Below are 19,310 nucleotides of genomic sequence, written 5' to 3'. Positions count from 1 at the left end.
TAGTCACAAACATTATCCAGACATGGATGAAATGACAAATGACTGCCTGCCAGACAACACTGCTAGCTAACCACCAACACATATCACATGGTTCTATTTATTAGGATATATATTTTGTATTTTCCAATATAGGAATTTTGGCACAAAATCGATCTTTTTCTGAAATTACATACTGTTTTTCCATATTTCAATCCTATGCCTCAAATTATGCCAAAGTGCCATGTTTGGTAGAAATCGGCCATATAGTTTTTCAAAAATTAGGTCTCAAAATTTTGCTCCCCAACGTTAATTAAATCTGATTCTGATTTTATTAAACTTACTTGATTTCTTCTCTCAAAATTTGAAGTTTTAAGTTCAATCCAAATAAAATTCAAATATTTTTACGATTTATTTTAAAATAATTTTTATAAATATTTCAAAAATTATTCTGCATATTATCTATAACAGTTTTGCTATCATCTTAAAGTGGATATGTTTCCAGGCATGCCTGAAAAACATTAGAATTTTTTATTCAAAATGCATGAATTTATATATTGGCATGTTTTGAAATTTGGCATATTTGTTACGAGCGATAATAACAACGAATGGAGTTTACGCATAACCTTCAATGTATTGCAACAATTATTCTGAACTTCAATGAAGATCATTCATTGAGAATTTCTTTATTTTCATTTTTACTAATAATATTTAATAAATATTCATTAATAATACATGAAAAGCTATTTTTGAAGTTTATACAATATAATCAAAAGTTTAAAGTTTTTTTTTTTTTTTTTTTTTCTTTCTTTCTTTCAAAAGAGCAAATTTTTACCAGAATATTTTATCATCTGCTATTTTACTTAACTTCATCTAATATGCAATGAAATTTATCAGGCTCTAACAAAAGTTTCCCACCACCACAAATAATCGCATGCTCAAATAGTTTGCATTGTCATGTTTACTCATATTTTGTAAAACAATTTTGGGCATTTGAAAGAAAAAGAACACTGTATTGTGAAATTAGTAAAAAAAAATATTTTTATTATTAAGTACAAGGTGTCTGAAATGGAACTATCACGCTACCAGATTAGGACTGTCATTTACTTCCAGTTCTGTTGCAAAAAGTCAGCTACAGAACGCCACCAAATCATATCTATAGCTTTAGGTACTAATGCTGTATTATATGATACTGTGAAAGTTTAGTACCAAAAATTCAAAAACAAGGACTATGACATTCAAGAAGCAGAACACTCTGGCCTGCCTATTGATGTTGATGAGGCCTGCCTGCGATAACTTGTGGAAGATCAGTATGCAGCCACTTGAGAATATCATGCAAGGACAAAATTCTGTACCGGATCATCAGTTGTGATGAAAAGTGGGACAACACAGGCTGAAAAGAGGATTGGTCTGCATCTGGTGAGCCTGTCAGTAGCATCACAAAGTGCAAATTGACTAACAAAAAGATCATGCTTTGTATCTGGTAGAATTGTCACGGTATTATCCGCAAAGATTATCTGGAAAAAGGTAAAACCCTCAATAGGAAGGTCCATAGTAAGATGCTATCAAGGAAAAATGTTGAACTGAGTTCCAGTGCAAAAAGGTAATGTTCAATGAATGCCAGACCACATGTGTCTACATTCAATGACTGGACTCTGTACTGACTCGAATGGGATCTTTTGCTGCACCCACCATATAGCCCCTAACATCGCTTCTTCGGACTTCTAACTTTTTTCACACCTGCAGTTACATCTTGCTGGTGCTATCTTCCATTCTGCACAGGACATCCGAATCAAACTGGGAGTAAAATAAAAAGGTTATTTAAACCTTTTCTGAATTTTTTGAGTTGTTCAAGACATAGCAATAACTCACTAACTGTCAGCATGGGTCTTAAGCTTCCAGTTTAACTTACTATCTGCCCTGTAGGGTCTTAATGCTAGCTTCCAGTTATAGTAGCAACCCTACACATTTTGATTTGCAAATATCATTGATTATATGTACTACATTCATTGACTACAGATTATATGTTCTCAGGCACAAACATTTTAGTGCAACTGAACGTTCAGTTACATTTGCTATTGTATTCACATTGGTGTTCTTGGAATCTAAGCTAAAAACAAGAGAGAGATTAAAAGATGCATTACACATCAAATACATGTATCTGGCTTATGTATTTTACATGTGCAACTTTAAAGCATCAACTGGCAAGAATACAAAATCCCGAATATAATTTTTAAACAGAGCTGGTTAAAAATACTAACGCCACACCCACCATATAGCCCTGACATTGCTCCTTCGGACTTCTAACTTTTTTCACACCTGCAGTTACATCTTGCTGGAAAATTACATCTTCCAGCAAGATGTAACTGCAGTCACATCTTCCATTCTGCACAGGACATCCGAATCAAACTGGGAGTAAAATAAAAAGGTTATTTAAACCTTTTCTGAATTCTTTTGATATTGGTGTTCTTAGAATCTAAGCTAAAAACAACAGAGAGATTGAAAGATGCATTACACATCAAATACATGTATAATGAGCTGGCTTATGTATTTTACCTGTGCAACTTTAAAGCATCAACTGGCAAGAATACTAAATCCCGAATATAATTTTTAAACAGAGCTGGTTAAAAATACTAACAGCAAGACACAACTATCAGAAGCTCTCTCAAGTAAAAATTCAAAACCCATAATTTAAATAGACACAAAACTAAAAACTCACAGAAAACCAGTTGTTTGAAAAGTGAATATAGTATATAATGAATAAAAAAGGCAGGACGATTGCAGATATATCTACAGAATGCCTCAAAAAAGTCATTATGGTATTAAGGTTTTCTTAAGGGGTAAGACATTAACCCCTTAACTGCCGCGGGCGTATATATACGTCTTGCTCAGCCGATGCGTTAACTGCCCCAGGCGTATATATACGTCCTTCCAAACTGCTATCATTTGCTTTGCGCTGCTACACCTAAAATTATTCGCAAAGTTAACGCATCGGCTGCGCATCTGGGGCAGTTAACGCATCGGCTGAGCAAGGCGTATATATACGCCCACGGCAGTTAAGGGGTTAAGAAAAAACATTACGGCATTAAGAAAGCAAAATATTTATTTATTTATTTTTATTTAATTATTTTTATAAAAGTATTTTTTAGTCTTTTTTATGCTAGTCTATTTGATTTTTGCAGTTTAAAAAATGAATAATTTGAACTTATTCAAAAATATGGATAATATTTTAACAAATTAAATGTACGATGATAAAACTGTATAAAGCAATGACACAGTCGTAAAACCATGGAAAATTGTTTGTATGCACAATCATTCTAAATTAAAATGCAGATAAAACAATTTTCTCAATAATATAACCTTTCTGTCGCCCAACTGGAATAGTTGTTAGTGATGCTGACTGTCATAGTGAAGGAACCAGGTTTAAATTCCAGAGCAGGTATGTGTGTTTGTAAATGTATAGTGTCCGTGCAGCATCGCTGCACTCTAAATATGCAGCGAGCCAAAAGTCTTCTCGAGAGTTTGGTAGTAGTGAAAGAGGGGTAGGAGACCCTCGAATCCATTCCCCTGGAGCGCTCTCCTTCAAAATTGGGGACGGAATTAAGCAAAGTTGTACTCAAGGCTCTTGCCAATGACAGGAGCAATCTTACACTCCTTGGCACGATGAATTTCATGAACTTGTTCTGATGTTACTCTCAGACAAGTGAGATAAGTCACAACAATAACATGACTCAAATAATTAAAATTTAATTCTAAAAAGGACAAGATGTCTAAAAATAACAACTGTGATTAAAAAACATACGCAAGAAAAGAAAAACAATGCTTTTTCTTCTCTTGCGCAGAATGAAAGTGTGTGTGTGTGTGATTATGGCAAAGCCTCAAGGGCTATCTGCCTAAGAGGAGGGATGCCTTCGTGGAGGACTTTCTAAGGGAAACTGGCTCGTATACACGTTACACATGGGGAAAACCACCGCACAGAATGAAAGAGAATTGAAATAGCTTGCCTTTGTAGAAACTGTATTTGAACCCGATGGCACTGTGGTGCACCTGAATTCCTTTGAGCAGTTCAATACATTGCTAACTGTGAGAGATGTAGAACTAACGTACATTAAGTTGAGAATTGCAAAATAAGTTTATATGTGTTTCTTAATTGTAAATGTAGTTATTTGTGTCATCAATAAAAATCGGATAAATTGACAAAAGGATTAAATTGGATAAAATCAATGCTGTGTCTGACAGGTAAGCGAAATTTCTTTATTATTATTTGATTTGAATATTGAGTTTTAGAATTATTTAGTAAACGCGACAAAGAATGTATATGCGTATTTACAGCCTTAAACTGAGATATTTGCCAAATGAATTTATTTACAAAGTAAAAAAAGTGCAGCAAGGTATAATTCTGAATTACTGATTAAATTTCATATCAAATTTTATAAATTTCATTTTAAGCATAATTTGAGTCATAGAATCAATATATATATATATATATATATAAAGGCAAGTGATTTCAGAAAAAGTCAGATTTTGTAGCAAAATACATATGTTAAAACACTGCTACATATAAATCTAATATACAGGGTGTTTATAAAGTCCCAGACCCATTTTGATGTTTAATAACTCATAAAATAATAAAGATAGATTAAAATTAATAACATAAATGGTTAGATAAGACTCAAGAAGTTTCATGACCCTTGTCAATGAACTTCCACGTGTGCCCCCTTCGTCGCACAAGAATATCAAGTTGATATTCAATTTCCTGTCAGGTACCGGCAAGCATGTCGGCATTCACAGAGGCTATTGCGGTTGTAATTCTGGCTTTTAGGTCATCAATGTTTAACACTCTCCTCCTGTAAACATTGTCCTTTACAAATCCTCAAAGAAAAAAGTCCAGTGGCGTTATATCAGGTGATCTGGGTGGCCAAGGAATTGGACCTCCTCGCCCAATCCATCTTCCTGTAAAATGGTCATTAAAAGAACTACGAACGATGGTACCCCAATGAGGTGGTGCACCATCTTGTTGCAAAAAGACATGTGGCTGAAGCTCTTCCAGTTGTGGAAATACAAAGTTTTCCGACATGTCTAAATATACGACTGATGAGACTGGCTTTTCTGTAAAAAAGAAAGGCCCAATGACTCGGTTGTCCATTAGTCCACACCACACATTAACTTTTGGTGAATCCCTTTGTGCCTCACAGTATTCATGGGGGTTTTCAGATCCCCATGTGCACACATTATGGCGATTAACAATGCCATAAAGATGAAAGGATGCTTCGTTGGAGAACATTATGCACTTCAGAAATTCAGCATCATCTTCTATCCTCCTTAGCATATCTGTTGCAAAGGCCATCCTCCTAGGCCTATCGTCCGGTTCCAAAACTTGAACAATTTGAACTCTGTATGCATACAGTCTTAATTTTCTCTTAATAACCTTGTACACCGTCGAAATTGGCACATCGAATTCTCTTGCCGCTATCTCACAGATCTTCTAGGATTGTGTAAAAATGTCTCTCTACATGCTCAACATCAAAATCACTTTGTGCAGGGACGTCCAGAACATTTCTTATCTGCGATACTTCCAGTTTCTAAAAAATTCTTTTTCCACCGCAAGATGCTGCTTTGTATGGAGGATCTTTTTGGTAAATTCTGCAATTTCTCTGTGTTTGCATTATGGATTTCGTTTCTATGAACCACCATAAAATCTGTGCTTTCTCTTGTGGTGTATGCATTCTCCTTAATATCTGGTCGAATAAAACATCACATACAACAGTACTAGAACAAACACATCAAAAGTACACATAACATTGCAATAGTTACCAAAAACAAAAGAGAGAAAAATGCAATTAATAAGCAGATGATATTTAGAAAAGTACAGATATTTAGACTGGAAAATGAAATTATCTGAAATTAACCACACGCGCAGACGATATTTACAAAAGTAAAGATATTCAAACCTGAAAAGGAAAATATATAAGTTATTCCATGAATAAATGCCATAAGTTTGTTTATATCTTCATTATTTTATGAGTTATTAAACATCAAAATGGGTCCGGGATTTCATAAACACCCTGTATATCCTACGTCATGTTCTCAAGACATGAAAAATGCAAGTTGAATCTCATCAATTCACTGAGCAAAACAGGAATAATACAACCCTCCTCTTTTTTGGGGGGGGAGGGGTTAAATTTACATCCTCACGGTGTGATGATATCTAAACTACAATATTTACTTTTGAGGAGCAAAGCGAGGGATGATAAAACAGTTCTTAAAGAGAAGAGTGTACAGCTAAGCTATAGGTTAACAAAATGCTTTCTAAGGCTAATCTAAAACATTTTTTTATTTGCTTTCTTTTTAAAGGGGGTAATCTTATTTATTGATTACTTTTTAAAGCTTTTTTTTTTTTTTTTTTTTTTTTTTTTTTTATTAGGCTGCCGAGACGGTATAATGGTTAGGGGGTTCGAATCCCGGAGAAGGCATGGCTTTAATTGATTGTCCCTTCATAGGAGGCAAAGATGGCCCACCTATTAGGTACCTCCATAATAAAATGACCACCACTTCTGGCCTTAGTAGCAGCCAAGACGAAGTTCGTTATGGGGCTGCCATTGGAAAGGAAAAAAAAGATTTTTTTTTTTTAAATTATGAACTTATTATTTGGGAGGCTGGTGTTCATCCTCTCTCTTCTTTAACTCTGACTCCTTCTGACTATTCAGTGTTTCCCAGGTATGTGGAATTTTGCTACATGACAGCCATAAAAGTTACAATGTTTTAGTTATCAATAATTTTTTCCTATTTTGAACTTAAGGACAAGAAGTTCAGAACAACATTTAAAATTACAACTAAAAACTTTAGTGGGCAACAACAGTGTACATCAGAAGCAAACAACTATTGTTCCAAATTGTCCATGTTCACCACAAACAGTATGATACTTTTAATGGCAGCAAAATTGCTTTACAGGCTTTATTTAAATCTTGCTCTGATTCCCACCCAAAAACTTAACAGTACTCACTATCAACATTATTTAATGTTATCTTCAAATAATATAAAATTAATTATTAATTAACAGTGTGTAAAACTATTGCAACTCCAGCAGGCACACAGCTCTTGCGTTCTTCTTTTATAAGCTGTCCTATTTCTGATGTAATTTTAATTCTTTAATGATTCTTTCTTTGAGTTATTAATAAATTTTTGCTCTGACGTGAAGTAATTTTGTACATATGTACACTGCTCAAAAAAAAAAAAAAAAATGGGACAGTGCTATATCTCCCGTTCTACTGGGGCGATTCATGAAATTCAAATTGCGTTCTTCATGTCTCGAAAGCGTGACTTAGGATATATATTAGATTTATATATAGCACTATTCTAACATAGGTATTTTGACACAAAATCGGACTTTTTCTGAAATAACATACCATTTTTTTACATATTTCGATTCTACGACTCAAATTATGCCAGAATACCAAGTTTTGTAAAAATCGTACGAGTATAGTTTTTGAAATATTAACTCTCAAAATTTTAGCTCCTCAATGTTAATTGAATTTGGCAAATATTTATTTATGTCTCTTTTTTTATTAAACTTTTTTGATTTTTTATCTCACATTTCGAAATTTAGGTTCATTCCAAATAAAATTTACCCATTTTTTGTGTCTTATTTTTTAAATTTCTATTTTTAAATAATTTTTATAAATTTTTCGAAAAAAATTTTGAATTATAACCTATAAAATTTTTATCTTAAAGTAGGTATATTTTTAAACATATCTGCAAAAAATTAGACTTTTTTATTCAAAATTTTCTAAGATATACACAAATTTACATATTTTCGCGTTTTGAAATTTGGCATCTTTTTTTTGAGCGATAATAACGCCAAATGTGGCCTATGGATTTTTGTTACGCTGTATTGCCACAGCTATTTTTAACCTTAAATTTCAAGTAAAATTTTACGAAGAATTAATTTTATGACATTTTTTCCCTTAAATTTTTGTAAGAGTAAATTTTTACCTTCGGCGTTTTATCGTCTGCTACTTTACTTCGTTTAAATCAAATTGTCTAAAACTGAGAATTTTCGTTTGATGTTTATTTGAATTTTATGACATTAACTGCACAATTTATTTTTAAACAAACTGATGCTTTTGAAGTGGCTGAAAGAGCGGCTGGTACTATCATCCATATTTTTAAAGCACAGTATATTTTTATAGAAACAAAAGATTTAGAATAATCATTTTAATAAAAATCAAATTATGATATAAATATACAACCCTCTAGAGACTGAATTAATGGAAGTTCAATGGTTATGTAGAAATGATCTGCAGCTACTTAATCACTGGATTTCTGTGGACAAGTAAGAATAATTATATTTATATAATTATTCCCACACCCAACATTCGACACCCAACATTCTGAATTCAATTAACAACGAGGATACGATGTTTATTAAATGAATTCAAGAAGTTTTAAAACATAAAAAAATCAACTCATTTTTTAACCTAAAATGTATTTTTGTGTGTAGCGTATTTTCATTATTCTAATTTAAAATTCTAATAATTCTTAAAATTCTAATTTAGAATGTAATTGTCAAGAACTGATTCCTAATCATCAGTAATATAATAAGTAATTATTACGGTTATTAATAAATCCTTCTTATAAAGTAATTGCAAATATTTCAAAAAACTTTCTGTCTGAATGCAAATATTTTTAATTTTATATTAATCAAGATTGCACACGATATTATTTATTTGCACTTCAATTCTTAACGTCAGTTCTAGTAGAAGTTACAAATCAATTATATTTAATTAAGGATTGGATTGGATTGGATTATTTAATTATGGCAAAGCACACGAGGGCTATCTGCCTAAAGAGAGGGATACCTTCGTGGAGAACTTTCTAAGAGAAACTGGCTCGTATACACGTTACACATCGGGAAAACCACGAAAACACCCATGCAACCAGCCCGTTCGCGGGATTTGAACCTCGAACCGAACTACCAGTGATCAGCGTCTTTACCGCTCGACCGTTTGTGGGCCTTAATGAAATGGAAGGCGATAACTTTATTTAAAATGATTGTCAGAAATACCAACATGTTTCGAAAAGTTGGATACTTTTTAATATACTTTCAGAATGCTTAAAGAAAAAGAGAAGAAAAATAAATTTTTTCGTAAAATTTAGTATTTGTATTTTTTTTAATTTAAAACTTTTCAATGTTATGATATTTGATTCTTGCGATTTCAAAAATAAAATATTTGACTAAAATATGAATAACATTTTAAGAAACCAAATGTAGGATAAAATTGTGTAAAGCAATGGGCACAATGATAAAACTGTTTAAAGCAGTGTATGCAAGTCATCCTAAGTTAAAATGTCGGTTATACATCTCTCTTATTTATATATATTTTTTCTGAACGGAATATTGAAAGGCGTGTAAAACTGTGCTTTACTGTATTTTCTCTTTTAATATAGTATGCAGTTTTCAAACTCATCGTAGTCTGGGTTACAAAGTATTCTTCCGTAAGAAACGCAGTTCAAATAAAAAAATCAAATTCTGGAAAATTGATATTAATAAATATATTTAAAATGCTCAGTTCGAAGGAATAAATAGAAAATTTTAAAACAATTATCTGAAGAGACAATGCAACACAAACAATTAAAATAAAAGTATAAAAATTTAAAAATTACCTAAAATAATAACTATGACGAAAAATATATATAAAGAAAACTATTTGAAAAAAAATAAACGCTGCACCTTTATTTACGCAGTTCGAATAGGTAAATAGAAATTTTTAAAACAGTTATTCGAAAAAAAAAACTGCAACTTAAAAAATTAAAATGAAATTTGAAAAAGAAAAAATTACTTAAAATAATAAGTTATAATTAAAAATATAATATAAAGAATATTATTTGGAAAAAAGGAACGATGGTGACTTTTTTTCCTCTCACGGGGAAAGGAAACTAGGTTGCCATATATTAAGAAGTTCGCCAAGTGAAGTATTCTTGGCGCAAACTGACAAAAAAGTGCCAACATAAATTTGTGAATTTCTCCATAAATTTCGCTCCAAATTTTACAAAATTTCATATTTAGGCATAATTTGAGTCGTAGAATCGAAATATGTAAAAAAATTGGTATGTTATTTCAGAAAAAGTTCGATTTTGTGTCAAAATACCTATGTTAGAATAGTGCTATATATAAATCTAATATATATCCTAAGTCGCGCTTTCGAGACATGAAGAACGCAATTTGAATTTTGTCAATCGGCCCAGTAGATCGGGAGATATAGGACTGTCCCATTTTTTTTTTTTTTTTTTTTTTTTTTAGCAGTGTACATACACACATACATAATGGTGACTAGAAGATTTTTCTTAAACAACCTGTTCATAGACTCTAAACAGTTACCTAACCAGCAATTTCATATTGCCTTTACTGGTTGAAAATTTTGTAAATTATTTCACAATCATACAACATTTCCTCAATATTTTTTATTATATGAGTATCAACTATGCTGGTCATTATTATTGTAATACACAGTATCTCAAAAGGTATTTTTGATTAGATTTTCCAAATTTGACATACAATCATTATTTTAGTATTGAATGAAACATTATGCTTCTGATTTGGCAAAATATAAAATAGTAATTATTATTAATGTAAATACAAAAAGAAACATTCCAATTTCCTATTAACTTTAGATGCTTTAAGTTTATTATTAATGCAAATCATATAACTAAGTACTTTTAGCTAATTATAAGGATTTATTAACTAAGTAGTATGCATACCTTCCAATATCAAAGTAAACAAAGACAATTTTAGAAATAAATCCTTACTAAGCAAAACTTTAAAATCCACAGAAATATAAAAAAATCAATAATTACATGTGTTATAACAAATACTACTGAACTTTACTTCCTTTATATGAATTTTAAACTAGTATCACTCACTAAGAAAATTAGGGACTACAACTTTTCTGGAGAATTGCACAGTGTACAGGAAAATTAACTCTAGCTGCGGTTGTGAACAACAATTATGACAAAAATCTGGATACTGATAGCTGATTGTTAGAAATGTGTAATGTGCAACTTTCTCCACATGGGAGTGGGGAGAAAGATACATATCTATCTTTTAATGATAAAACCAGCAGAAAAATTATTTCAAAGGGTTGGCAGTCCCATATAGTTTTTGTTTACAAACTATGACATCTTTAAGATGAATAGAAAAACAAACTATAAGATATTTTTTGTTATCCAGAGTTAAGAATATACTGTTTTCATAAAATTTTGAAGTTATTCCTATAAAATTTCCTTCTAAGACCATTTTTGAACATTGCAATGCTGTAAATTATTCATAATATCTACTGATAAATTTTATTCATCCAAAACACTGACCATTTTTATGTAGCCTTACATTAAATAACTCATGTAATTTATTACTAATTTAGCTAAATATGTTTCATAAAATCAAAAATAGAAATCCTTTTAAAAATAAAAATATATGATGAAATATTTTTCAATAATTCTGCAAATATTATTAGCATAGCAGAAAGTTTAAAGTTTTAGTAAACATTTTTTAATTCTTCATTCTGACTGCTACTGAAGTACTACTTTAATACATAATTTACTTCAGCTAAGTCAATGAATTATAAAAATTGTTTATTATTATAATTTTATCCAATACAACATGTGATATAATAAAAATTACTGTCAGACAAACATACCTGGAATATAAATGTTTCCTTGAAAAGTGGATTTGGTTGACCTCTACGTACAGATGTTTTACTTCGAGCAATTTCTTGTCCATTAGAAGACACCAGTGACAATTTTACATATGTATCTAAGCATAAAAGCCCAAGTATAAGGCATACAAAATATATAATAGGAGCATCCTGAATAATATAATGCTAGGATTTTAAACATATAATTTAACTACATGTTCAATAAAACAAGAGCTTGTTCAAATATAAAAGACAATCTAATACCTGGTGCTCTGTTCATGGAAACATTACGAAAGTGGCTGCCCTTGTTGATCTCAACAGAAAGACGACCAGTTGTACCATTGTATGCTAAACCAAGTAACAATTCAGGTAAGCCACCATGCTGCATAGACTGCGTTGAACCAGTACTATCACTTCTAGCAAGACTTGTTATATCCGCTTTAGAATCAGAATGCTGAGGGGGAAAGAAAATTATCATAATATAAATTACTAATCAAACAAAAAAGATTATAAAAGCAAAACAATATTAAAATAAAAAAAATATTTTTTAAAGTTAAGAGATTTTTCAGTTGTATTTCTAATTTCAAAGTATATTCATAGTATTTGCAATGATAACACAATTTTTGCTAATAACACAATTTATAAAATATAATGGCCAGCAGATGTTCCAAGTTGTAGCAGTTTTTGAAACCCATAATGAATTTTAACAGTAACCCTAAAGCTTTAATAATTTAGAATTTGAAAATTCTAATTTGCACTGCATTTTTTTTTATTTTGATTTACTCCCCTCTTTATTGTTTTCATACATGTTTTAAATGATATGTGCTTTCACATATGAAATATATATATAAGTTAAATATATATATATATATATATATATATATATATATATATATGCAGAACACTAATATAAAACTGATAATTAAGATTCAGTTAAATTATTATAATCAATATTTCGCTGACACCAGTTCCATTACAAGAATTATACAACTATTCTGAGAATTATTTACAGTTCTTCACATAATTAAGACCTATGCCACATAACTAATGCTCAGGGACTTAAAAAAACATTATTTTAATATTTTCCTATGTTTAACTTTCAATAACAAAGCCTGGAAGCAAGTGAATTACATGATGAATTCTGCCTTAAGGAAATTATAGCTAGATTGGGTTGCAAGCACAGACTTTGAACACTTTGGCTCTTAGACTTTTCTTGTTATCTTTAATATTGTGTCTCTAGATAAAACCATGGGATAAGAAGCTAACATTGAAAATGTGAAAATAATACTAGAGTATCATAAAAATGAGCTCAACACGATAGAATTAAAAAATTTCAGATTCATCAACAAAAGGCAACTTTGGAAAAAATGTCTAAAAATGACCCTAATCCTAGTCTCCACAAGATATGTACAAAACTGGATCAGATGCAAAGTTTTCATATAGAGATTTCATCCTGATAAAGCAATAGCAAGCATAAGAATTTTCAATAACAATACTATGTTTCAATTCAGAAACATTTTAAAACATGTGAAACAACACCACATTGGGCAAATTTTTAAGAAAAAAGGCACAATGAGTCTCAAGCAGTGTCAAGGGTTCTTAGAGATAAAGAAAAGATTTTTTTTTTTTTTTTTTTTTTTTTTCAAAAATGTCTTTTTAAGACAGTAACCTGTCTTTATGTAAGAGAATTTTGCATCCAAACAATAACTTTTTTTTAAAATAATTTTCCACTCAAACCATCCATTTCCTTTGTACATGTATGGTAATTTTTTTTTCCCTATTTAATCTCTAATATTATGCTTGTTTTTTTAAAAATATTTTTATTGATTTTAAATTGTGAAAATGTATATAAAATACTGTTGTAAAGTCTTAAAAAACAACTGTCTATGGACCAAGATCTAATTAAACCAATTGACATTGCTTTCTATGAAGAAAACTGTTTAGCTTATGTTTTGGAAACATTTTGGTTAATGAAATAAACTAAGTTCAGTGTTTCATCAACATTGACTGGAAAAAAAAAAAATTATGCTTTCTATTTTTTGTACTGTGAGAAAACAACAGAAATAAAGAAAAAAAAAGTGCTGAATGCATATATATTAACCAGATAAAATATTTTGAAAATATTACATAGATTGCAAATAATCAGCACAATTATGGTGTATTTACTCCAACTGTTTATTTGTAATTATATAAAGGAAGAGTAGTTTACAATAGGTTCATATACATATATATATGTATATATATAATTCATAAAATTGTTGATTATTAAACCCAGATTATTTATAGAACTAAATGAGTATGAAAAAACTATTGCAAATTTATCTAAGTAAAAAAAAAAAAAATTACTGATAATTAAGTTCAAATAGCATAAAATAAAATGAATAAAGGAAAAGTAACAATTAATTACTGATGATTCAATGAAAGAATCTTCAGAGGATATCAGCCTTTTTTCACTAGACCTTTCAATAATTAGGTAATAATGATTTAACATTTCTGTCTTTCTACACCATTTGAGAAAACTTTTTACAAAAAATTTAGCCAGAAATGTCCTTAAGAATTATTTTATATTTTTAAGTAATATTTCAGAAAAATAGAGTATTACAGTAAGCAAAATTTGATATTACTTATTGTTTATTTTGTATTTAATTGTAACAATGACATGTGTTTTATCTAGATTTTTCACTTGTATTTCACTGAGGCCTTGCTAGTATTTTATTTACTTTATTCTTATTAATTATTACTTAATATTAACAATTTTTCAATTTGGAAGACTAGATTTGATGTAGTAGTACTCTTCTGAGCTATTTGAGAATTAATTATACATATATAAAATTTTCATACATATAAATTTTTTTAAATGTTCTCTCAAATGATTTAGAAAGGTAGAAACATTAAATCAGTACAGTCAAAAGTCGTTAATTTGGACACCCATAATCCGGAATGATCTATAATCCGGACTTCAAAGCTACAAACTTTCTGCGCATGCATCGCGTTGAAAAAGTGTAAAAAAGACCTTTAACGCTGCGAATTTGCATGTGCGCGTGCGCAAAGTACGTTTACGAACGCGCGTTTAATGTATAACGGACGGGATAAGCTAAGCTAAAATTATCTAATTATCTATTTCAGTTAATGTTGCAGATTGCGTTGTTCCTTAATCTTTGAATTGGATCCGGATTATTCTTTTTTGCAGACTGTTAGAGCAATTTTATAAAAGTAAGCTTGAACTTTCGATTATGTCAAATAGAATTTCCGGTATATATTTACTAATATGTAAAGGATATACAAAGCGAAAGTATCTTTCAGAGTCCATTAAACAAAAAGTGGAATTGCTGCAAAAAATGGATAAAGGCATATCCTTTGTTTATCTAAACTTTAACGTTTGTTTATCTTTAACGTTGCGGCGGCGTGCATTGAATTGGAAGTTGATCTGTCAGCACTATCCTTATCTTAACGGCAGATGTTTTTATTTTATTTGGCTTATAATTGCTTACTCAATGTAGTATCTCATCTTGTCTTTGATATGATTTAAATCAAATGCCTCATCATTATAATTCGCTTCCGATAGCAAAGAAAGTAACAGAGGTTATTGAAAATGAAAAAATTTCGATTGACAAATTAGTCGGTATTCTCGACCCAGCAATTATAGGACTTGAACAGCGGAACTTTGTAACTGAAGAAGAAATTATGTCTGTTTATAGAATTAAAGAGAATGTATTATAATATAAAAAACGAAGCAACTTAAACAACTTACATTGAAAGAAATGTTTAATAAAGTAAACAAATAAATATTAAGCTTTTACTTTGTAAATTTTGATACCCTTTAGATCATAATTGTTCTTTATTTCGTAAATTACGGTTTCATATTTTTAATTTTATAATTTTTGCATGCCATTTTACCAGATTTAAACTGATGATCTATAATCCAGAAAAATCGATAATCCGGAATCGCCGAAGTCCCGACGAGTCCGGATTAACGACTTTTGACTGTATTACCTCATTATTGAAAGGTCTAATGAAAAAGGTTTATACCTCCCTCATAATGTCAGCCTTGTTTCTTTGAATAATCAGTAATTAATTATTTTTCTTTATAAGATATACTTTATATTAAGTTAATAAAATGACTTTCTATGTTAAAAATGCCAAAAAGCTAAAAAGATATTGTTTTTATGCTATTAATTAATATAACTATCTCGGATATTAATTTTTGCACAATTTCATCCCTTGTTTTCTTTCTTAGTTTAAATCAATGGCTTGGTATCTTAGATTTTTACTTTTATGTAGTTCATGTTTTAATTAACTTGGCAAAATTCGGATCTTATTGCTGATGAGTTGGATCTAACAATACTTTTAAACTTAATTACAAATCATTTAATGCTAGATAATCATCTCTAATTATTAATTAGTATATTAATTTACATATAAAAATATGTATTTTGTTTTTTATTATTGTCTCTAATTAGAAATTTGATTACTTTGAAAACCTTCAATGCATGGTAAAAAAAAAAAAAATAATAATTATTATTTCAAACAAAAAGAAAACCTAAAATTACTCATAATTGCACAACAGCAATGCATAACACTAAAAATTAAGCAATTCAAAATACTGAGTATTGCTTTAATGGAGAGGCAAAAATGAGGACAGAAGTAAAAGCTCATATAAGTTCAAATTTCAAATAGTTCAAATACGTAAAATGAAGTCTTACTGCTATGTTTGCACGAGGCTCAAGTGTCAACCATAAAGTTATTTGCTGATCCATACGAATTGATGAAAAAGGAACCATGCATTCACCAATTAGGTGTTCTCGTCTCATGCGCTCACAACCATTTAGTCGAAATCTTACACCCATACTATTTAATTCCTCTGTATTAAAAAAATCATAATACACATAAATATATTTTAAGACCTAAACATGAAATATTATCTTATTAATTCTTTCAAAGAAGACTTTCATTATTTTGATAAAATAGTTGATATTTTGCTATATACATTCTACCACTTGTGAATTATATAAAAACTTTTAATTACATGGAAATGCACATTTACTAGAAAATAAAAATATCAAAATGTTAAATTTTCACACGGTTACAACTGATAGAATATTTAATCAATAATAAGCAGGTGATTTATTTGTGACATATTTTACAAGTACACATTTATGTATATTTCTCTTGCACAATTCTGGTATGTAATAGGTACAAATTATATACAGTCAAAAGTCGTTAATCCGGACTCATCGGGACTTCAGCAATTCCGGATTATAGATCATCAGTTTAAATCTGGTAAGATGGCATGCAGAAATTATAAAATTAAAAATATGAAATTGTAATTTATGAAATAAAGAACAATTATGATCTAAAGGGTATCAAAATTTACAAAAAAAAAAAAAAAAAAAAAAAATTAATATTTATTTGTTTACTTTATTAAACATTTCTTTCAATGTAAGTTGTTTAAGTTGCTTCGTTTTATGTGATAATACTTTCTCTTTAATTCTATAAACAGACATAATTTTTTGTTCAAATACAAAGTTCCGCTGTTCAAGTCCTATTATTGCTGTGTCGAGAATACCGACTAATTTGTCAATCGAAATTTTTTTGTTTTCAATAACCTCTGTATCACTTTCTTCTTTATCGGAAGCGAATTATAATGACGAGGATGGAGTACATCGAGATGAAATACTACATTTAGTAAGGAATTATAAGCGAAATAAAATAAAAATATCTGCCCTGAAGATAAGGATAGTGCTGACAGATTAACTTCCAATTTATTACGCGCCGCGGCGTTTCGTCGTTTTCCCCCCTGCGCCGCAGAGCAGGGTGAAATTGATAAACAGATTTCGGAATGGTTTGAGAAACGAAGGATATGCCTTTATCCATTTTTTGCAGCAATTCCACTTTTTTTAATGGACTTCTAAACATATTTTCGCTTTGTAGATCCTTTACATATTAGTAAATACATATCCGAAATTCTATTTGACATAATCGAAAGTTCAAGCTTACTTTTATAAAATTGCTCTAACAGTCTGCAAAAAATAATAAGCCGGATCCAATTCGAAGATTCAGGAACAACGCAATCTGCAACATTACCTGAATTAGATAATTTTAGCTTAGCTTATACCATCCGTTATACATTAAACGCATAAGCGTAAACGTATTACGCACATGCATATTCGCAGCCGTAAAAGTCTTAGCACGTAGTTTCAAAGAGACGCATGCGCAGGAAGTTTGTAGTTTGAGGTCCGGATTATGGGTGTCTGAATTAACGACTTTCGACTGTATTCTCCAAACAAAGAGATTTGCATAGAAATTATTTGTTTTAGATTAAAAAATAATTCTTTTCTTTAGCTGAAACTTGTGTAATATTTTTAATTAATGATAATATATTTTAAAAATTCTAACAGCACATAGAATATATCATAGCATATATATGTACAGCACATAGTACATATATCTTCAAACTTTAAATTTTTTTTAAAAATATTAATCACTGAAATTACCATTTGATACAAATCTTACTCTATTATAATAGACTACAATCTACAATGTATCTTAAAAGATTTCATGCTCTAGAGGAAATAACACAATAAACTATATAATCTTAGCTAATTTATAGTCATTATAGATATTTAAAGCCGAGAATAAACTTTTAAACTGCAGACATTTTATGTAATAAAATATGTGACAACTTATTATGTAATCAAGTGGTATACATTGCACAATACAGTCAACCCTTGTCAAACATGGACTTGTGGAATGTGATTTTGCATATGCACGTTATCTTAACTGTCTCCATTTAATTTGTCCAGTGAGAAAATTTCAATCATTCAATTTATGCTGCAGTGTAAAATTCTTCTTTAATGACTGGTTTCAAAATTCATTCATTTCTATGTTAAAAATGCCAAAAAGCTGAAAAGATATTGTTTTTATGTTATTAATTATCATAACTATCTCTAATTATTAATTATTTAATATTAGATAATAATCTCCAATTATTAATTAGTATATTAATTTACATATAAAATTATGTATTTTGTTTTTTATTATTGTCTCTAATTAAAAATTTGAGTGAATCTTTACATTATGGTAATTTGGCGGTTTTTTGGCAAAAATTTGGCGAGCAACCCTGCTTTTTTTTTTTTTTTTTTTTTTTTTTTCAACATTTTTTCCAACAATCTGCTAGCTGAATTACGCTTATACTAGAACTTTTATGGAACAAAAATGCTTAATCATGACGAAGATTAGGTGCGAAATTGGGAGAAGTGCAAAATCGCAAACTGCTTGCCGCGTTTTTAAGAATTGCACATACACAATATCCATGTACATGTCGATCTATTTTCACTTAAAAAAACATCCCAGAATTGCACAAAAATAGCATTGTGCCCACTCTTGACTTTATCTATGTACACATCGACCTATTTTCACTTAAAAAGTCAAAGAAAATTGACAAAAATCCAATTCTTCTTACTCTTGTAAAAAGCATCAAACAAATAAGTGGGCAATTCTGCGCTTTAGCAGCGAAATTGTTTCTAAGTGCTTATTAGCTAAAATCATGATCAGAATTTTCCGGAAAATGTCACATTACATGTCTCATAATCTCTCATTTCTCTGAGACAAAATAATCTGTGATTCAAACTGTGTACTTCTCAG

General features: G+C 29.9%; 1 protein-coding gene across 2 annotated transcripts in view; it reads right to left on the bottom strand.

Moving 5' to 3' along the window:
• The window catches only part of Syt14 (Synaptotagmin 14), an 88,536-nt gene that overhangs the window by 8,755 nt on the left and 60,471 nt on the right, over positions 1 to 19,310 (bottom strand). For both annotated transcript variants that reach the window (XM_035353401.2, XM_035353402.2), the window contains exons 7-9: positions 16,370 to 16,527; positions 11,931 to 12,120; positions 11,670 to 11,785 (exon numbers count right to left, since the gene is read on the bottom strand). In XM_035353401.2, coding sequence (XP_035209292.2) covers positions 11,670 to 11,785; positions 11,931 to 12,120; positions 16,370 to 16,527 — 464 coding nt within the window. The remainder of the gene's footprint in view (positions 1 to 11,669; positions 11,786 to 11,930; positions 12,121 to 16,369; positions 16,528 to 19,310) is intronic.

Source organism: Stegodyphus dumicola, chromosome 9, assembly GCF_044657685.1.
Source record: "Stegodyphus dumicola isolate Sdum_Otavi_A_Nest chromosome 9, ASM4465768v1".
In the NCBI taxonomy this organism is placed as follows: Eukaryota; Metazoa; Arthropoda; class Arachnida; order Araneae; family Eresidae; genus Stegodyphus; species Stegodyphus dumicola.
Note: the sequence above shows the minus strand (reverse complement) of the source record. Positions and strands in the feature narration are given on the sequence as shown.